This window comes from Oenanthe melanoleuca, chromosome 1, assembly GCF_029582105.1.
Source record: "Oenanthe melanoleuca isolate GR-GAL-2019-014 chromosome 1, OMel1.0, whole genome shotgun sequence".
NCBI lineage: Eukaryota > Metazoa > Chordata > Aves > Passeriformes > Muscicapidae > Oenanthe > Oenanthe melanoleuca.
Window position 1 is genome coordinate 20829242 of NC_079333.1, and position 15742 is coordinate 20844983.

Here is a 15742-nt window from a genome sequence, read left to right on the forward strand (position 1 = left end):
GCTTCTCAGAGCTGCATGGTGAAGAGATGAGACACAATGGACACAGGTGCAACATGAGAAAGAATTTTTAGATATAAGGAAAAACTTTTTCACTGGGAAGTTGCAAAGATGCCAAGAGAAGCTGAGGGGTTCCTGTACTTGGAAACAATAAAATTGCAACTGCATAAGGTCAAGGGCAACTGGATCCAACTTTGTTGTTGGATACCAAGAGGTTCTTTCCAACAACAATTATCCTGTGATTTCATGTCAACATTCCCTATTATACTGATAAAGTATTATTTTACCTATCAAGGGTGTCTGGAATACTTGGGGCATAATCCCAGGTAACTTCTTCTGCAGCAATGAAATAGTCCCAGGTTTTGACCATAAGACGTTCTCTGTAGGAGAGACGACTCTTCTTCACCTCTTTGTCCCCACAGTCCCTTACACTCAGGTAACCATGCATTCCAGCTAATTGAGAGGAAACAGGACCATAGTGATTTTCCATTTGAGGAACTCTTACCACTTCAGCTGGTTTTTATCCCCAAAAGATATCTCCAGCTCTTATAGGAGAGATAATGTTCTTATTCTTTTAAACAGATGTCTGATAATTGCTGAAAGATATCACTTTCAAATGATGAACAGGAAATATTTTCATCACATTTAAATACCCTTAGCTGAAAGTACTCCACTTCTCAAGAAACAGGTGTTTTCTTACTAATTTTATAGTGGTGCTTATCTGAACAGCTCACAGAGACTTAGACGGTGGAGTACTGAATCACTGTTGCTCTGTGATGTGGACACTGCAGTAAAGCTGCAGATAAGAACATCTTTCAGCTCACCATGCACCTCAAACAGAATGCCCTGTTCTTGGTCAGTTTCTTAGTGAAATGACAAAATCACCTGAAACAGATTAACTGTACTGTTGCAAAACAGTAGGAGCCATTTGGGACATAGAGAAGAACAGCTTTACAGGTGCCTAATAACTAGATGTTTCCTTGCCTTGCATGTGCTTTTGGACAAGAGAAGATATGAGCCACCTTCCCTCCTCAGTCACTGTCATGTTTACGGTGCTTGAGGCTCCTCCCACCAAGTTAACAGCAGAAACTCGGCGATGTTTTTGCTCCATGGACTGGCCATTGATATGAATGGAGAAGATTTCTGGCTTAGAACTCATTCCTATCAAGTGCCAGCTAATGTTGTCATATGCACAAGCCTCTAAATCTGAAAGAGACATGAGATTAGGGTTCAGAATACAGGCAAATCATGTAAGTTCCCCATGCACTCTAGGTTTGAAGTGAACCTTCACTGAAAACATTTAAAAAATTGCTGTGATTGACGTTTGCAACAAGAGAAAGTTTCAGAAGTGTGTAAATGGAACAGATATCAACATCCTGTATATAGGTGTTTAAATTTTACCTGCAAGTGACAAACGAGCTGGTGAAAAAAGGAAAAACACTTTCTTTTGGAAAGCTGACCTGTCCTTGCTTGGGGAGTGAGGGGAAAGCAGGACAGGAAAGACAAAGAGCAAAGGAAGGATCTGAGCTGAAAACAGATGGGCTACCTAGTGACAGTAACTACCCTGTCTAATATTTTCTTTAAAAAATCCCCACTTAAAACAGTCTTTTGTATTTGCACAATGGATGGGAGAGAGAGAGGAAAGTTTTTTCTTAGGAGAACAACAGAAAAGCAGCAGCAACAGAATAGCCCCACTACCACCTTCCACTTAATTGAGTCCTTTAATGATAACTGACTTTCCACTTTCAGGAAGTCCTGCACCAAGGATGTTCTATATGCTGCAGAACCAACAATTCACTTAATCAAATCACTCTCTCACCATCAGCTTGTTACAAAAAAGCAAGGAGCTTATTAAATATTTTTATTAAGGTAGTAATCCTTTTCTTCAAGTAGAATTCTTCTCAGAAGTAACCTCAGTGCTCCTATCAGTAATATGGCACGTCTTCCTTTCAGCAGCACAGCTTTTCTTCCAGAATTTAGATGCTCACAGACACATTCTAAAAAAGGCTGTATCCCATATCTCCACATTCCCATTCCTGTGCATGAGAAGCAACTGAAGGTAATATTCAGTGTACATAAATGCTAGTTTCATTTCACATAAGCCTGAACAGTACCTGGTAACGTTCCATCAGTATAGCCATTAATTGTATACTTGACTGATGCTGATCTTTGCCAACTCTTGTTTTCATCAAACACACCAAACATAAGCACATATTCCCTGTCAAAATGTTTCTGTGACCCATCCTCATTTAGACTTCCTGTGAAGGAGAAACAACAGGTCTCAATTTGAAGCAGAAATAATGCAGATTTCAGATGCATATTTATAATGTATATTTAATGAGCTTGTTTTACCTGTTAGCATGTACTGGCTGAGCCTGATCAAAACAAGGCCTTAGGAATGCTCATAATGTGCTTTTATTCCTGAAAGTACTTTTGGATTGGGTAATCACAAAATCAAAAGTCTGAAGTATTCCAGAGAAGATAAACATCATGCAGTGAATTGTCTCAGACAATTTCTGGCAATGTGTTGCAGAGATCACCTTAATGGAGGGAATTGTCAAACACCTTCAGTTCAGAATCGGGTGCTGCCCTCTCTATTCAGAATGTGAGGTAAGGAGAAGAGTGATGGCAGAGTCCCCAGTAGTGTAAACAGCACCTTTTCCAGCACTGAGGTCATCAGTACCTTTAAAAAGCTTAAAACCAGCCACTAAGCAAACAATATTTGCAAACAAAAGACTTTAGCAGACACTGCTGTGCTGGATCGGTTACAAGAAACTGTCTCGGTTGACTTTGTGATACAAATGTAATTTCTGTCAAGAAGTAGAATTCATTCTGGACATGCCATACAGAACTGATGTGATATTTACTGATTCTTTCTGTAGATTGCTCACATCAAAAACTTCCACTTGTTACTTTCAAAACATAATCTGGCCCCTCTGGACTGCAAGAATTAAAAATTTGCAAACTTGTTGATTCCTCTGCCTAGGAAAAGAGGCAGTGGAAGATATTATCTTGAATATTTATTTTTTTAAATTTATGAGAAGCTACAAAGTTCTGTTTTTCTTCACAAAAGAGGCCTCAGATCAACAGAGGAATTTATCTACTTGCCACGCAAAGAACATCCAGGCAGTGCTTCAACTCAAAAGTTCACTTATTATAACCTTACCACCTCTTAAACGTGTCAGACTGTGGGGAGTTGACCCCAACCAGCAGCCAAACACCCACTCCAATGCCTCCCCATCCCCAACAGGATAGGAGAGAGATCAGGAAGAACAAAAATGAGAAAACTCATGGGTGGTTCAAAGGTGAAGGAAAGAGGACAAAACAACAAGCAACACAGAAGAAATCACTCATCATCTCCCACAAGCTGACTGATGCTCAGTCAGTCTCTCAAAAACAGTAACCTTGGAAGTCAACACTCCTCATTCTCCCCACACTGTTACTTCCTCCTCTGCCTCCAGTTTGCATTGCAGAATGATGTTAATGGTGGAAAATAACCCTTTGACCAATCTGTTTCATCTATCCAGATGGGTCCCCTCCCAACCTCTTGTTCACTCCTAGCCCACTATTTGGGAGGTCTGAGCAGGAAAAAGAGAAAGCCTTGACACTGTGCAAGCACTGTTCAGCAACAGCTCAAACATGGGTGGGTGTATTATCAATGCTAATAAGCCACAAATCCAAAGCACAGCAACATATGAGCTGCTGTGAAGAAACAAAACTCCATGCCAGACAGAATAAATACACAGACACATTGCACATCTACCAGACACAGCGCCCAGTAAAAAAACTGTGTTCAGAAATCTTAAAAATATGCATAGTGAGCTGTTTGCCTTTGTTCTAGCCCAAAAGATACACCCAAATTTTCTAAAAGGTAGTAGTCACACCAGTCCATCTCAAATTCATATCCTACTCAAGTCCAGAGTGCATGAATTTGAGAAGCCTGAGAAGGAAGTAGTTTTAAAGTATTTACCCAGATTAGCTCAACCAGTATGCCACAAAATGTGCATATACACAGAAACTGAGAGAAAAAATTGCCAAGAAAATCAGGAAAAAAACCCAAGTCCTAGATTATACTAAAAGCACCAATCATTAAAAAAAAAAAAAAAAATCAGGAGGAACATAATTAATACTAATGCCACTCCTTTGAGATGATAAGAGTAGATGTGTTCTGCATTAAAATGGGCATCTATGGGTGAGGAAATGTCCTTGTGCAACCTACACTGAACCAGTGCTCTGTTTGCTTTCAGGGAAGCTTTGAGGTCCAAGTCCATGCAGTCTATAGTCTACACAAAATTTTTGACTCAAACTAAATCAAGCTAAATAACTCACAGCACATTCACCACAAGAAGGATATATAATTTTGAAAAACCTTGGATTTAAGGGATCAGTAAAAAGTGTAAGTACTTTACACAATGACATATTGTTTCAATTCTCCCCTAAACCAGGGATATGTATCTAGAAGCTATTTAAAGTGCTACAAACCCCACTTCTTATTAGTGGTGATGGAATTCAATGATTGAGACTGAAGTCTCTGATTGCATGCAAAAACAATTATAAGACTTATAATCTGCTCAAATTTGGCCATATCTTCAAATGACTAGCAAAAGACACACTGTTCTGCAATTTTAAACCCTTGTTACAAAAGAGAGAGTGTTCCAGTTTCTTGATCAAGACAGCCTTTAAAAGACATTGGGTAAAACAATTACTTCCTGCCTTATTCTCTGAAATGGCCAAACCATTTTGAATGAAGTTTTAAAAAATATTTATTCTAAGATGGAAAATTTGAGGTCATACATTTAGCAGTTAATCAACTGAAAATGCAACCAGTATCGACAAATATATCTATTTATTAATGGTTTTTGCCCATCCTACAATTATAGGATGAAACTTCATGAAAACTAGCATTTAAAAACTTTAACATCTAAAAGAACGATGTTAAAAAACATTTGTTTTACACTGCATGTAAAGATGTGGAAAAGAAAATAATGCATCTTCTCTCATTATTATCATCTTTGTTAAGAAATGAAAATGTATTACTTTATAGTAGTCTTACAGCATTTCATTACCTTTTTTACAGATCAGCAATGCTCCAATCAGACCAGAGTTAAAATCCATTGCCATGTTCTCATGAGAATAGTAAGCATAAGTAAGACAAGGAAGGTCAGCTTCTCTTGGACCAACTTCTTCTGATATATCCCACACATATGTGTAAAGCTGGCCTGGAAGTACAGCATCATCTCGTTTTTCTGCAGGTGATGTTCTGTCATCATACAGGGAGCCTGCCAAGAAGAGAGTCAATAGGGAGGCATGAAGAAAAAGAGCAATTAAAATGCCCAGAATATCTTTGTACAATCAGTTCCAAAAGTTTGGTTTGATCTTGCTTATAAGATACTTCAGCTTCAAAGAGATAACTCATGATTCCACTCACACGTTGTTGGAGAGCAGCTATTCCACCATCATCCTGTTTCTTACAGATTAAAGATTTCCTAGAAGTATCACCAGTGCCAAAGGGTTGGGCTCTTCATCAGTCTGTCTAGGGTTAGGATGGGATGAAGCCCAGCCTCTGCTCACTGATGCTCTGCAGAGGGATGCTGTCCACTCTGTCACCTTTCTAACTGTCTCTTCTAAAGCCACTGCATGGGCTGGCACTGCCTTGCTGCCTTAAGCCTTTTGTACACTGCACATCCACATATTGAGCAGTAACAGCTCATGTCTGTGCCTGCCACATCCAACAGATCTATAATATGACAAAAGGGAGACACAGAATCGAAATCTGAAGTGCATAAGGTACATTAATTAATAAAACAGTCAAACAGAATTGCCCATCACTTCCAATGAGATGTTCTGTTCAATGCCATGAGATGTAGTTGCAAAACTCCTTTTGCACCCACACAACAAACAAAGCCTTGCATGAATTTATTTTTAAACTCTGGGTCAGAGCTCTGGCATGAGCAACCAAACTCACTTTGTGCTGGTACAGACATGTTACTGTCCATTTGGTCATAGTTTATCATCTCTTTTTGCTGGTCTCAAGAGGGTATGGAGCAAAGCACCATAAAGCTGAGCATTACATGCTGAGTATCAGAACAGCATGTCAGGAAACTGTGCTCATAACACTCATATTCCTTGTGTTACACTGATAAACAAGAAAGGAGCTAACAATGGGTGTGAAGTTGCAATCCAGGATCAACAGATATTTATGTTACATATAGCCTCAAACATTGATCTGGACCCCTCTCAACATTTCACACAGTAGTCTCTAAGTAAATGAGCAAAACATGTAGTTTTCACAGTAATTACCTTCTTCATTTTTGCTGTAAACTAGACCCTGAGGATGAATACTGACTGGCTTGTCAGCCATATTTTTAAGGTGAACCACTAAAGTATCTCCCACTTCAGCACGCAGGGTTGGTCCCAGAAGTCCTGTAGTTATTCAAGATAAAGAAAGAGGAAAATATTAATAAAACAGTATATTCAGTGAAACAAAGAATTCTCTCCCCCTTTAGAAAATATTAGCTCTCAAAGTACAAGTTCCAAAATTAATGCAGAGAATGTAATAACACTGCAGTGAAGATTTACCCATAAAAAGACATATGGGTACGCAAAGCCTGTAGTGCACATTCTGAAATGTTATGAATTATGTATCTGGCAACTAGCCCTTAAAAATCACAGGAAAATAGTAAATTTAGGTGAAAAAATGTTATTTACAGATACAGAAACTTTATCAAAAGATTCATCTTGAGGTTCATTGAAAATTTCTAGGCATCTTTCACATACAATTTAATGAAATAGTTTTAGAAAATAAACATTTTATAGTTCAAGAGTTTAGAGAAAGGCATTCAAACACACTACTTTAAGTAGCACTCTGAATGTCAGAAGTAAAAGAACAGAGAGATCTTTCAATTCCCAAAAGTTATCCAAGTAAATAATCAGTTCCACACTGCAAATTTCTTGAGGCATTTCCTACAAAAGATTTCAAGAGCTTCTATCCCTACTCCCCATGTTGCAAAAATAAGCAATTGAAAAAGCTGCTAAGACAACTTTTGGCTTGTCAGTCTCTTTCTGTAAGCTATTTTGTGTATATTTAGTTTCAGGCCTTAGGCTCCTTCCTTCCTAGGAATTCATAGTGCCATTGCTGTGGCTGTGCCAAATCTAAACATATGTGGTAAATCTCATCAGATGCTGAAAACCAAGTGAACAACTTGGTATGGTGCAACTGATTTGCAGACAGCCAGATCTTCTGAAAGCCCAACCTCGCTGTGGCCTTTGGAAGCCTAGTCCTGCACTGCAGAGACCTCATCCCCTGTGCCTATTTGGTTTATGTGCAAATAATGACACAAAAATAAAAGTTTGCTTAGGCTGCCACTGGCTTTAAAACAAGCAACAAATGAAAATACTCGGAACATTTCATTCCTGTTTACCTGAAAATGTATTTGCTGGTTTTTCTTTTTTAAAATCCACTTCATATTCTCTGTAAGAAATTTTCTTAAATACAGGATCTGAATGTTCCAATCTGAAACCAAAAATTACAAAAAATATTGAAAGGACAAAGATTCTCAGACATGCCATTGCTGTTTAATGGATATCTCAAGAAGTGAATCTTGGAAATACATTTAATCATTTGCACACTTTGCTGAAGGCAAAGCACACAGTCCAACTCTTTGTAGTGTATTCCCTTCTCCCTCTTACTCTGTTGAATTGATGATATTCCTGATCATCCAATATCCATACCTAGAACAGTTCACCTCTGATTTTACTGGTGGTTTTTATGGGTCCTTTTGATTCTGGGGTAAGATGCCTTTATTTTGTCCAAGACACAGAAGAAGATGTCTCAACCATACTTAACCTAGAAAGTATCTGACAAAACACAGTGAAAGAAATCTGAATTTCTGTTTAATTAGCCCTGTGTTGAACTTTAAGACCCACCAGAAGGTTTTTACAATAGCATTAACAGCAAGCTCCTGTCATAGGAAGGACTCTGGAGGCAAGCACAAAGCTGTTCTCTTGACAACAATTTAGAATTTCACAGCAAGTTAGAAAATGAGAAACACTGCAAGTGCCCTTAGTCTTGTTACATAAACAATTTGGCACCCAGGAGACCACACAATGTTTTCTTAGAAAATATTTAGGCAAGCAGAAGGAAACCAGCACACGACACTTCTGCAATGGAAATAATGACGAGAAGAGGGCTGAAAGGATAACAGCCCTTCACATTTATTGGCTGATTTACTATATTATGTATAATGACTGAATCCAACAGTAAGTCCACCTGTTTTCTTCGTAATGGCCTTTCAGGCACATTTGACAGTGAGGAGCTGATGGGCTGCTCAAGCATGGGGAGGCCGAGCACAGAGAGCAGAGAGAGAACCCACTTCAGTGACACCCAGAGTCCGTAAGGGGGAGATCTCTTGGAAGAGATCTCTTGTAAATTCCTCTGCAACCCTCTCTCACCACAGCAGTCAGGCACAAGCAACTCGTGTTTCAATTCATTCCCCTCTCCTTAAAGTCATTTATAAAATTTTGTTTAACTTTTTAGGGGCAAGGATGGGATCTTCATTGACAAGAGCTGTCCTAATGTGGCAATGTTAAAGAGAATATGCACTTAAGACTGTAGGGTAGAAGAGGAAATTTATCAGTGCCAGTTGCATAGTGAGGAGGAATAAAATACCTAGAGCACTAACAGAAATATCGCACTATGCAAGCAGGTTTAGTTATATAACTTTTAGGAACTGTAGCAGCAACACTGCAAGATGCACAGATAATGCATTTTCACTTTGTGCTGAAATGCCTGATAGATAAATAGCACTTGTACATGGTAACAAACCTCTGCCAAAATAAGACCGACACTCAGAGATGTTAGGTATCCTTTTCTAGCCTCTATGATCGGAAAATTAAGGAAATAGTTCAGGAAGAATCAATTTTCCTTCTAGTCTCTCTTTAGTTATTTAGAAAGAAAAGTGCCAAAGTATCAGATTCTTACATTGCATTTAGACATTCAGCTTCTACTGAAATCAGCACAAGTTACATACTCCAATACCTTTAGGATCCAAGCCATTAACTCTTCCTCAGTGAGTATATTTGTGTTGAGGTGTGAGTTGTTTTGTTTTGGTTTTTTTAGCAGGTAGTTTTGTTGGGTTTTGTTTGCTTGTTTGTTTGTTTTGGTTTTCTATTTGGGTTTTAAATTTCTATAAGCTCTACAAAATTCATTAGACCCATCTGGGATGTGACTTGCTCTAAATACTTAGGCAAGGTAACTCAATAGACATAAAATAACTCAATGCACATAAAATACTGCTCGGTTATCTCAGAGAACTTCATCGATGTTTTAGACAGTCTTGTGAGACTCAACTGCATGAAAACACTCAATCCACAATGTGAATTTAACCAAACAGCAGTTGATGCTTACACTGATGTACCCAGTGCAGAAGAGAATAAAGTTCTAAGTAAAAATTCACGTCCACGTCAATACTTAAATGGCATCTGGCTTCATGTTCCCATATGAAAATCCTATTTTCTTCTGTCTTGCCAATTCAACATTATGCTTATACCAGCTATATTAAACTTTCAAGGGGGTTTTAGAAATCACAGAAACTTTGTTATAATTAAATCTTGGAAAAAAAAATAGAAAGTCATGATCTAAACTGGAAGTATCTTTTCCATATTATTCTGAAATGCAATATATGTTTAGGAGAAAAAAAAATCTAAACTAAAAAAAGCAAGTTATCCACCTACATATATATATATATATATATATATATATATATATAACCAGCAATATCCAAAAACAGTTTTAATGTAGGAGGACAAGTAATTTCAAATTAATTTTAATGTTTAATTTTTAGTAACTTGACTCCCTAATTTAAACAGAATTCAAAATTACATCCAAGTTCTGTAATCTGTAGCACTGCACTTGCAGTGTTTATAATCCTAAGGATAGTGGTAGTAATAAAAATAACATATTTTATATTCTTGATTGGTGGATGCAGGTAGGCTGGCCACTTTACAATGCTATCTGAAAAAAATGAAATCAATATTCTCACTTAATGAAGCAGAGCAATGCTTGATCTAACAACCTGTACTCATCAGAACTCAGAATTTATATTTCATAAAACTCCTGAACAACTCAAACTGTACAGCTAGTTCCAAAGTTCATCTGGTTCTGATTTAAGTGAAAGTGATAGCATCAAAACTGGAGCAGAATTATTCCTTCAGCAAATTCTAAAGTCTTAAAGTTGTTGAAATCTTACCAAACCATGGCTCAACTTAATGTTGCTCAACATCCATGCACCTAAAATAAATACATTAAAATACCCCAAGCAACCAACATTAACCTATGCAAAAATGACAAAAGCAAGTCCGGAGCTTTTAATATGTCACTGGCTCTAGTTCAGATCATGCTGTTTAAGGTCAACCAAGTTCCTCTGAAAATCAACAGACTGGGCTCCAAAATTCCCCTGGGCTCTACAATTCCACAAGAGATGAGACACAAATCTCTTTTCAGTCACAAGGGAGGACTAATTTCATCCTTCTCCTGTGCTTTGTTACCTGGACTTTTCCTCAGGTTCCGGTTTGTAGGTCCAGCTAGTGATCTGTGCAGCTATATAGTGCTCCCTGACCTTCACAGCTCCCGCCACATGCTGCTCCGAGTCTGGCCACCATGAACCAAGCAGAAGTAAGAGAAAAAGCTGCAAGCAGTGCAGTGTCATGGTAGAGATGCCTGTTGATGCTGCTCTGGAAAACAAGGCAGAAACCACTGCTTTTATTGCTGTTGCTGCTTCTGACTTCCCCTCAGATATGAAATAATTATGATGCAACAGGGTAACAACATTTGCTCTGCTCAGGTCATTGCTCTTCACCTCCGCCTCCCGTTACTGACAGGGATCCAATAGAGATAAAAAACTGTTTAAACTACCTTCCTTCCCCTCCTCCACACCACCTCTAGCAAGAGACAAGCACCAAGGAGAAGCAGCTTCAGCCCCACTAGGTGGTTGGGTCATTGTGTACTGAAGCAGCAGGATATCAGAGGCAGAAGATTATTTAGATTACTTCAATTACAGGATGTTTGATTTAAGTGGTTAGGAAGAAGGGGGGCATATTTTCTATCTTCCCAGAAAACAGAAACCCAGCACATGGCTGGCACTGATGGAAATTTCCCAGCTAGATGCTACAGTACCTAAGAAATCATTCCCAGATTAAAAGCAAAATACTGAAGGATTAGGTGCAGGGACTAGTACTGGGTGCAGAGCTAAAATCTAGTTCAGATCACTGTGTACTGCATGCTGGTAACAGTAAGGCAGCCGCCTTTCTAAACGTTGCCAGCTTCAGTTTGATTCCCACTACACTCCCAAATACCTCAGGTAATAGGTAACCAATAGGCTTCTCAGTGGCAGCTGCCAAGTCAGACTGGAGACTTTTAATCTAGTCTTGACTAGGGTCTGTTGACATTTATCTAACAAGAAATTATTAGGAAAATACCTTCTGATATGATAATTATCAATGTCAACTGTATTACCAAAAATTTATTACCCTGCTTTTGCCAGTGCTAAGAAGCTGGTCAAAACAACAAGTAAATTGTTGATCATATTTCCCATACACTCAATTACTAGAAAAACTAAAAATCCTAACTATTTTTTTTTTTTTGTGGCCAGAAAACGAAAGCAACATTTTCAATAATGTTTTGCTAATATTTTAATGAAAATATTACATAAACCCCTAAATCAAAATAACTCCACTTCAGAACTAGATAGAAAGGACATTTCATTTTGGATTACTTCAAAAGAAAAGCTGATCAATTCTAGGTTTGATACATTTTTTAACAGCAGAATGGCCTAACTGGAAGCTCGGTTAATTCTACCCAAACTATATGGTACCATAAAGCCTTAGAAGAAATAGGGAAAATGGCTGAGAAAAAAATTGATGAAGACCAACAGCTAAATGCTCACTACCAAACTTCAGGATCATTTGGTGCATAAACATGAAAACAATCATGCTCATTTAGACAGCACATGATTACCAACATCATGGTATATTTCTTTGAACAAATCTTCCTGGGATTCTGTTTAATGAACTAAGTGTTTGTGTTTGAAATTTCCATTATAAGTAGGCTTCTAATAATTTTTCTTTTTTAATAAAAAGCTAAAATATTGCAGGCTAAAAATTAATACCCAGATGATGTTATTAATACCCCCCATTTTGTGTCATTAAACCTGACATCAATTGGTTACTTCCTTTTAATCCATTTTGAGGAATTTGAGAGCTCTGCTTTTGAAATTTCTTAGTCAACAGATTATGCAGTATTCGCTCTAAAGGTAAGAATTTCTTTCATAAATGCAGTTGATCATATTGATAGTTTTTTAAAACAGTATCAAATTGCACTAGAGATACTTTCCATAAGCTACATTGATTACCATGTTACCCTTCTTTAACCCTTTACAAACAATAAATCCAACACTGTCTGCTTGCTTCTTATTTTGTACTCTTCTCACATTTTAAGTATCAATGTAAAATTGACCTACCTGAAATCATCTGCATCAGCCTTAGGCTTTTTTTTTCCTTTTATTTAAGCTATTCCATCACAACCATATCCTCTAGGCTTTATGAAGTTTCAGTGTTCTGAAAATCATTATTAATAATCTAAAGATATTGTTCCCTTCCGCCTGATCTTTAATTTCTAGTATCTGCAATTATATCCTGTCTGATGTTGCGAAAGTCTAATACATGTATATAATATTTTTTAAATTAACACTGTTTGCCTGCAGACTATTATTATTAGTCCATGAGAAGTGACTACAGAATATTTTCTTTCAGGCTGACTCTTTCAAGACTATGCAACTTTATTGGGCATTCATATATTTAGCTGTGATCTTTTTTTCTACTTCACAACACTGCACTTGCTGCTAACTTCATATTTTATCCTCGCCGCTTAGCCACATGTTCAAGTGTAAATTACAAGTCAATAACAATATAAAAAAATCATGTGGTCAAAAGCCATGCACAGAGGAATGTGGGTCCAGTGCAGGCTGGCAAGACAATCTCTGCAGCACAATGAACAAGGCTATTCCCAAAACAAGTAGTAGCTTTGGGATGTACTGATACTGAAACGCCAGATGAAAACCAAGAAAGGAAAGAGCAGGTCTGCATCTTCCAACTGGACAAGATTATTGTCTATTCTAACACCCAGTAATCAGAGTCCTGATTTCTTGTTATGCTACATGTGAAAACATACTAAGGGTATACTTGCAGTCCTGCTCTAAAAGCTGACCTGGAAAATTAACCAGCAGTGCCAGTTTTCCACCTAGGCTGGGTGAAATAGCCTAGGCTGATTCTGAGTGATCAACAACAGATCTTTAAAAAGAGATGTAAAGTGGCGATATACAACTTGCTGCTAACAGCAAATTAGGATCCACAACAAAGTTGGTTCTACTTCATCAAAAAATATCCTACGTGCCAGCAGGCAGTTATGTCCTGAGGCCTGCCATCAGCTTTCACAACTGGTGACAGAGGAGGAGCTAGTACAAAGAAAAAGTTGTACAACAATTGCAGAATTGTTTGCTATAATGCCCTAAGAGAGATCTCTCTCTCATTCAAACACACCAACCAATGTGCAGCAGCCCAGCAGTGTACTTTGTTTAGTGCAGGGTGAACAGGCTTCATGGGCAAACAAGGAGTTAATTATTGAATCAGTAGTGAGCACGTAGTTCTGAAGCAGGTAAAAGACAGAGGGAGCACTTACCAAATCTGCCAGGCACAACCAGGAACAGAGACCATCAGCCAAATACCTTCACTTTTGCAAGAGGGCTTAAAGCCAAGAAAGGTTAACCTGTGAAACAGCTCAGTTAAGAAGCTGAAAGTAGGTGTGCTATGCAAAAAAAACAACCCCAACATACAAGCAGGCAAAAAGAAAAGATGGCAAAGAAACAGGCTTTCTTTCAGAGAACAAGTTACACAAAAGAAGATGTAAGTGTTTTGCTGACAGCCTGACAAGAACACATTGTGTACAGTGTTAAGGGAAGGCAGGCTGTGTGACTTCTGTGGTCATAAACAAACTAAAAGGCAGTAAGAACACAGAAGGGCATTTTCAGTTTGCCCTGGCACTTCAGAAGACAAACAATCATGTTAATTTAAACCTAAATACATTCACGTTTCAAACTTGTAATTTTTTTTAGCAGACAAGCAAATGCACCTTGTTAGAACTGGGTGTTTCTCCAGTTGGTGTTTGCCAAAACCAATTATTTAGCAGGATGTAAAACTATTTGTACAGAGATGCTGAATTCAGTAAAGCTACAGGAGAAAAAAAATAAACATGTTTATTTTCTAAACGCTGTAAAACCTCATTTCAATGCTTTAATGAATTTGTCTAAAACCACTGGCTTGTGGTCTGAAAAGAATCATTTTAAGGAACAAACAAGGATAGACAAGCTTCCTCTCTTCAAAAACTGCGTTAATGATATCTCACTTAAAATTCTGGACTGACTCAAGTGAAGTCCATTTTTTTCTTGTCATGTGTTTAATTTTTGCCAGAAAAATTTCAGCTTGACTCAACAAAGGATTTTGCTCCTACTCTTTGTTTGTGTTCTCTGTGTTCCAGTTTGTCTTCTTTACTAAGAGATTTCTGTATTTGCCCAAGTCTACAACTGATATGCACCATAGGAGCAGCTGGCCTCATGCTGTCAGTCTAGCAGCATATTCATCTTGGATTTCTTTCTGTAGAGAACAACAGTAAGGATACCAGCGCAAGAGTTCACAGCAAGGAAGTATCTTCTCATCATAAATCAGTTGCAACTGAAACTGGACTATCAAAAAAGAGAATGCCTCTTATCAAGTTGTACACACCTACTTCCAACAATAAGGATAATATTCTGAATTAATTAAAATTTTCATCTCTTATACACTGAATTTTCTACATCCAGATATTCATTTTTCCAAATAATAGACTTAAAACAGATCTTGCAAGTTACTGGGATAAAAGGCTATTTTCCGCTAGAAAAGCAGAAAGGCATGTTTCAGAAAGAAACATGAAATGAGTAAGCTTTTAGCATAATAAATCCCTAAATTATAAGTGTTCCCTACAGACTTCACAACACAGACAAATTCAAAGTATTCTAATTCTCTAGCAATGGTTCCAGGCTGTTAGTTAGCAAGCTGGTTAAACAAACTACTTTCCCACACTTAAAAATGCTGCCACAGAAGGACGAAGTTGAAATTGTCCTGTGTGTTTAACACTATTTCCATTCTTCATTACTCGCAGTTTAGGCTTTGATTAGACTTATAAAATACTAAATACAGAACTGCACTTCCCACAGTTACTGCTTTGATTTTTATTTTTCACATTTAGTTTTTTCCACATTTATTTTTCATCGAAAGCCACTATTTATTGGTATTTTAATTTTTTTTACTATTATTATAGCATTTTTACATTTCATGTAAATTGAAGACTAGATATCTGAAGTTTGACAATAGGCTGTGATGGTCATTATTTTACATCTCCATGAGGTTATTCCCTTTGCATTATAACTCATTCATTGTGCATAATCGTTAGATTCAGTAAAATCAAAAATTACACTGCATGCAGCACCTGTAAATGAGAATGTACCTAAAGTCCAAGATCAAGAAACAGAAGGCAAGCAAAGAGTCACAAGGACCATAAGGTGTGTAGTAGGAAAGTGAACAGAGCAGATCTTCTCAGAAGCTCTTCTGATGCAGACACAAAATTCAAGTAATTAATAATCATGTAGGATTTGACAGA

At 37.6% G+C, this 15742-nt stretch overlaps 1 protein-coding gene across 1 annotated transcript in view; it reads right to left on the minus strand.

Annotated features, from left to right (window-relative positions):
• Positions 1 to 10799, minus strand: part of F5 (coagulation factor V) — a 32952-nt gene extending 22153 nt beyond the window's left edge. The window contains exons 1-7 of the mRNA XM_056500078.1: positions 10543 to 10799; positions 7419 to 7510; positions 6298 to 6420; positions 5064 to 5276; positions 2112 to 2255; positions 982 to 1203; positions 285 to 450 (exon numbers count right to left, since the gene is read on the minus strand). Coding sequence (XP_056356053.1) covers positions 285 to 450; positions 982 to 1203; positions 2112 to 2255; positions 5064 to 5276; positions 6298 to 6420; positions 7419 to 7510; positions 10543 to 10703 — 1121 coding nt within the window. The 5' untranslated portion in view covers positions 10704 to 10799. The remainder of the gene's footprint in view (positions 1 to 284; positions 451 to 981; positions 1204 to 2111; positions 2256 to 5063; positions 5277 to 6297; positions 6421 to 7418; positions 7511 to 10542) is intronic.
• Between the last annotated feature and the right edge of the window lie 4943 nt (positions 10800 to 15742).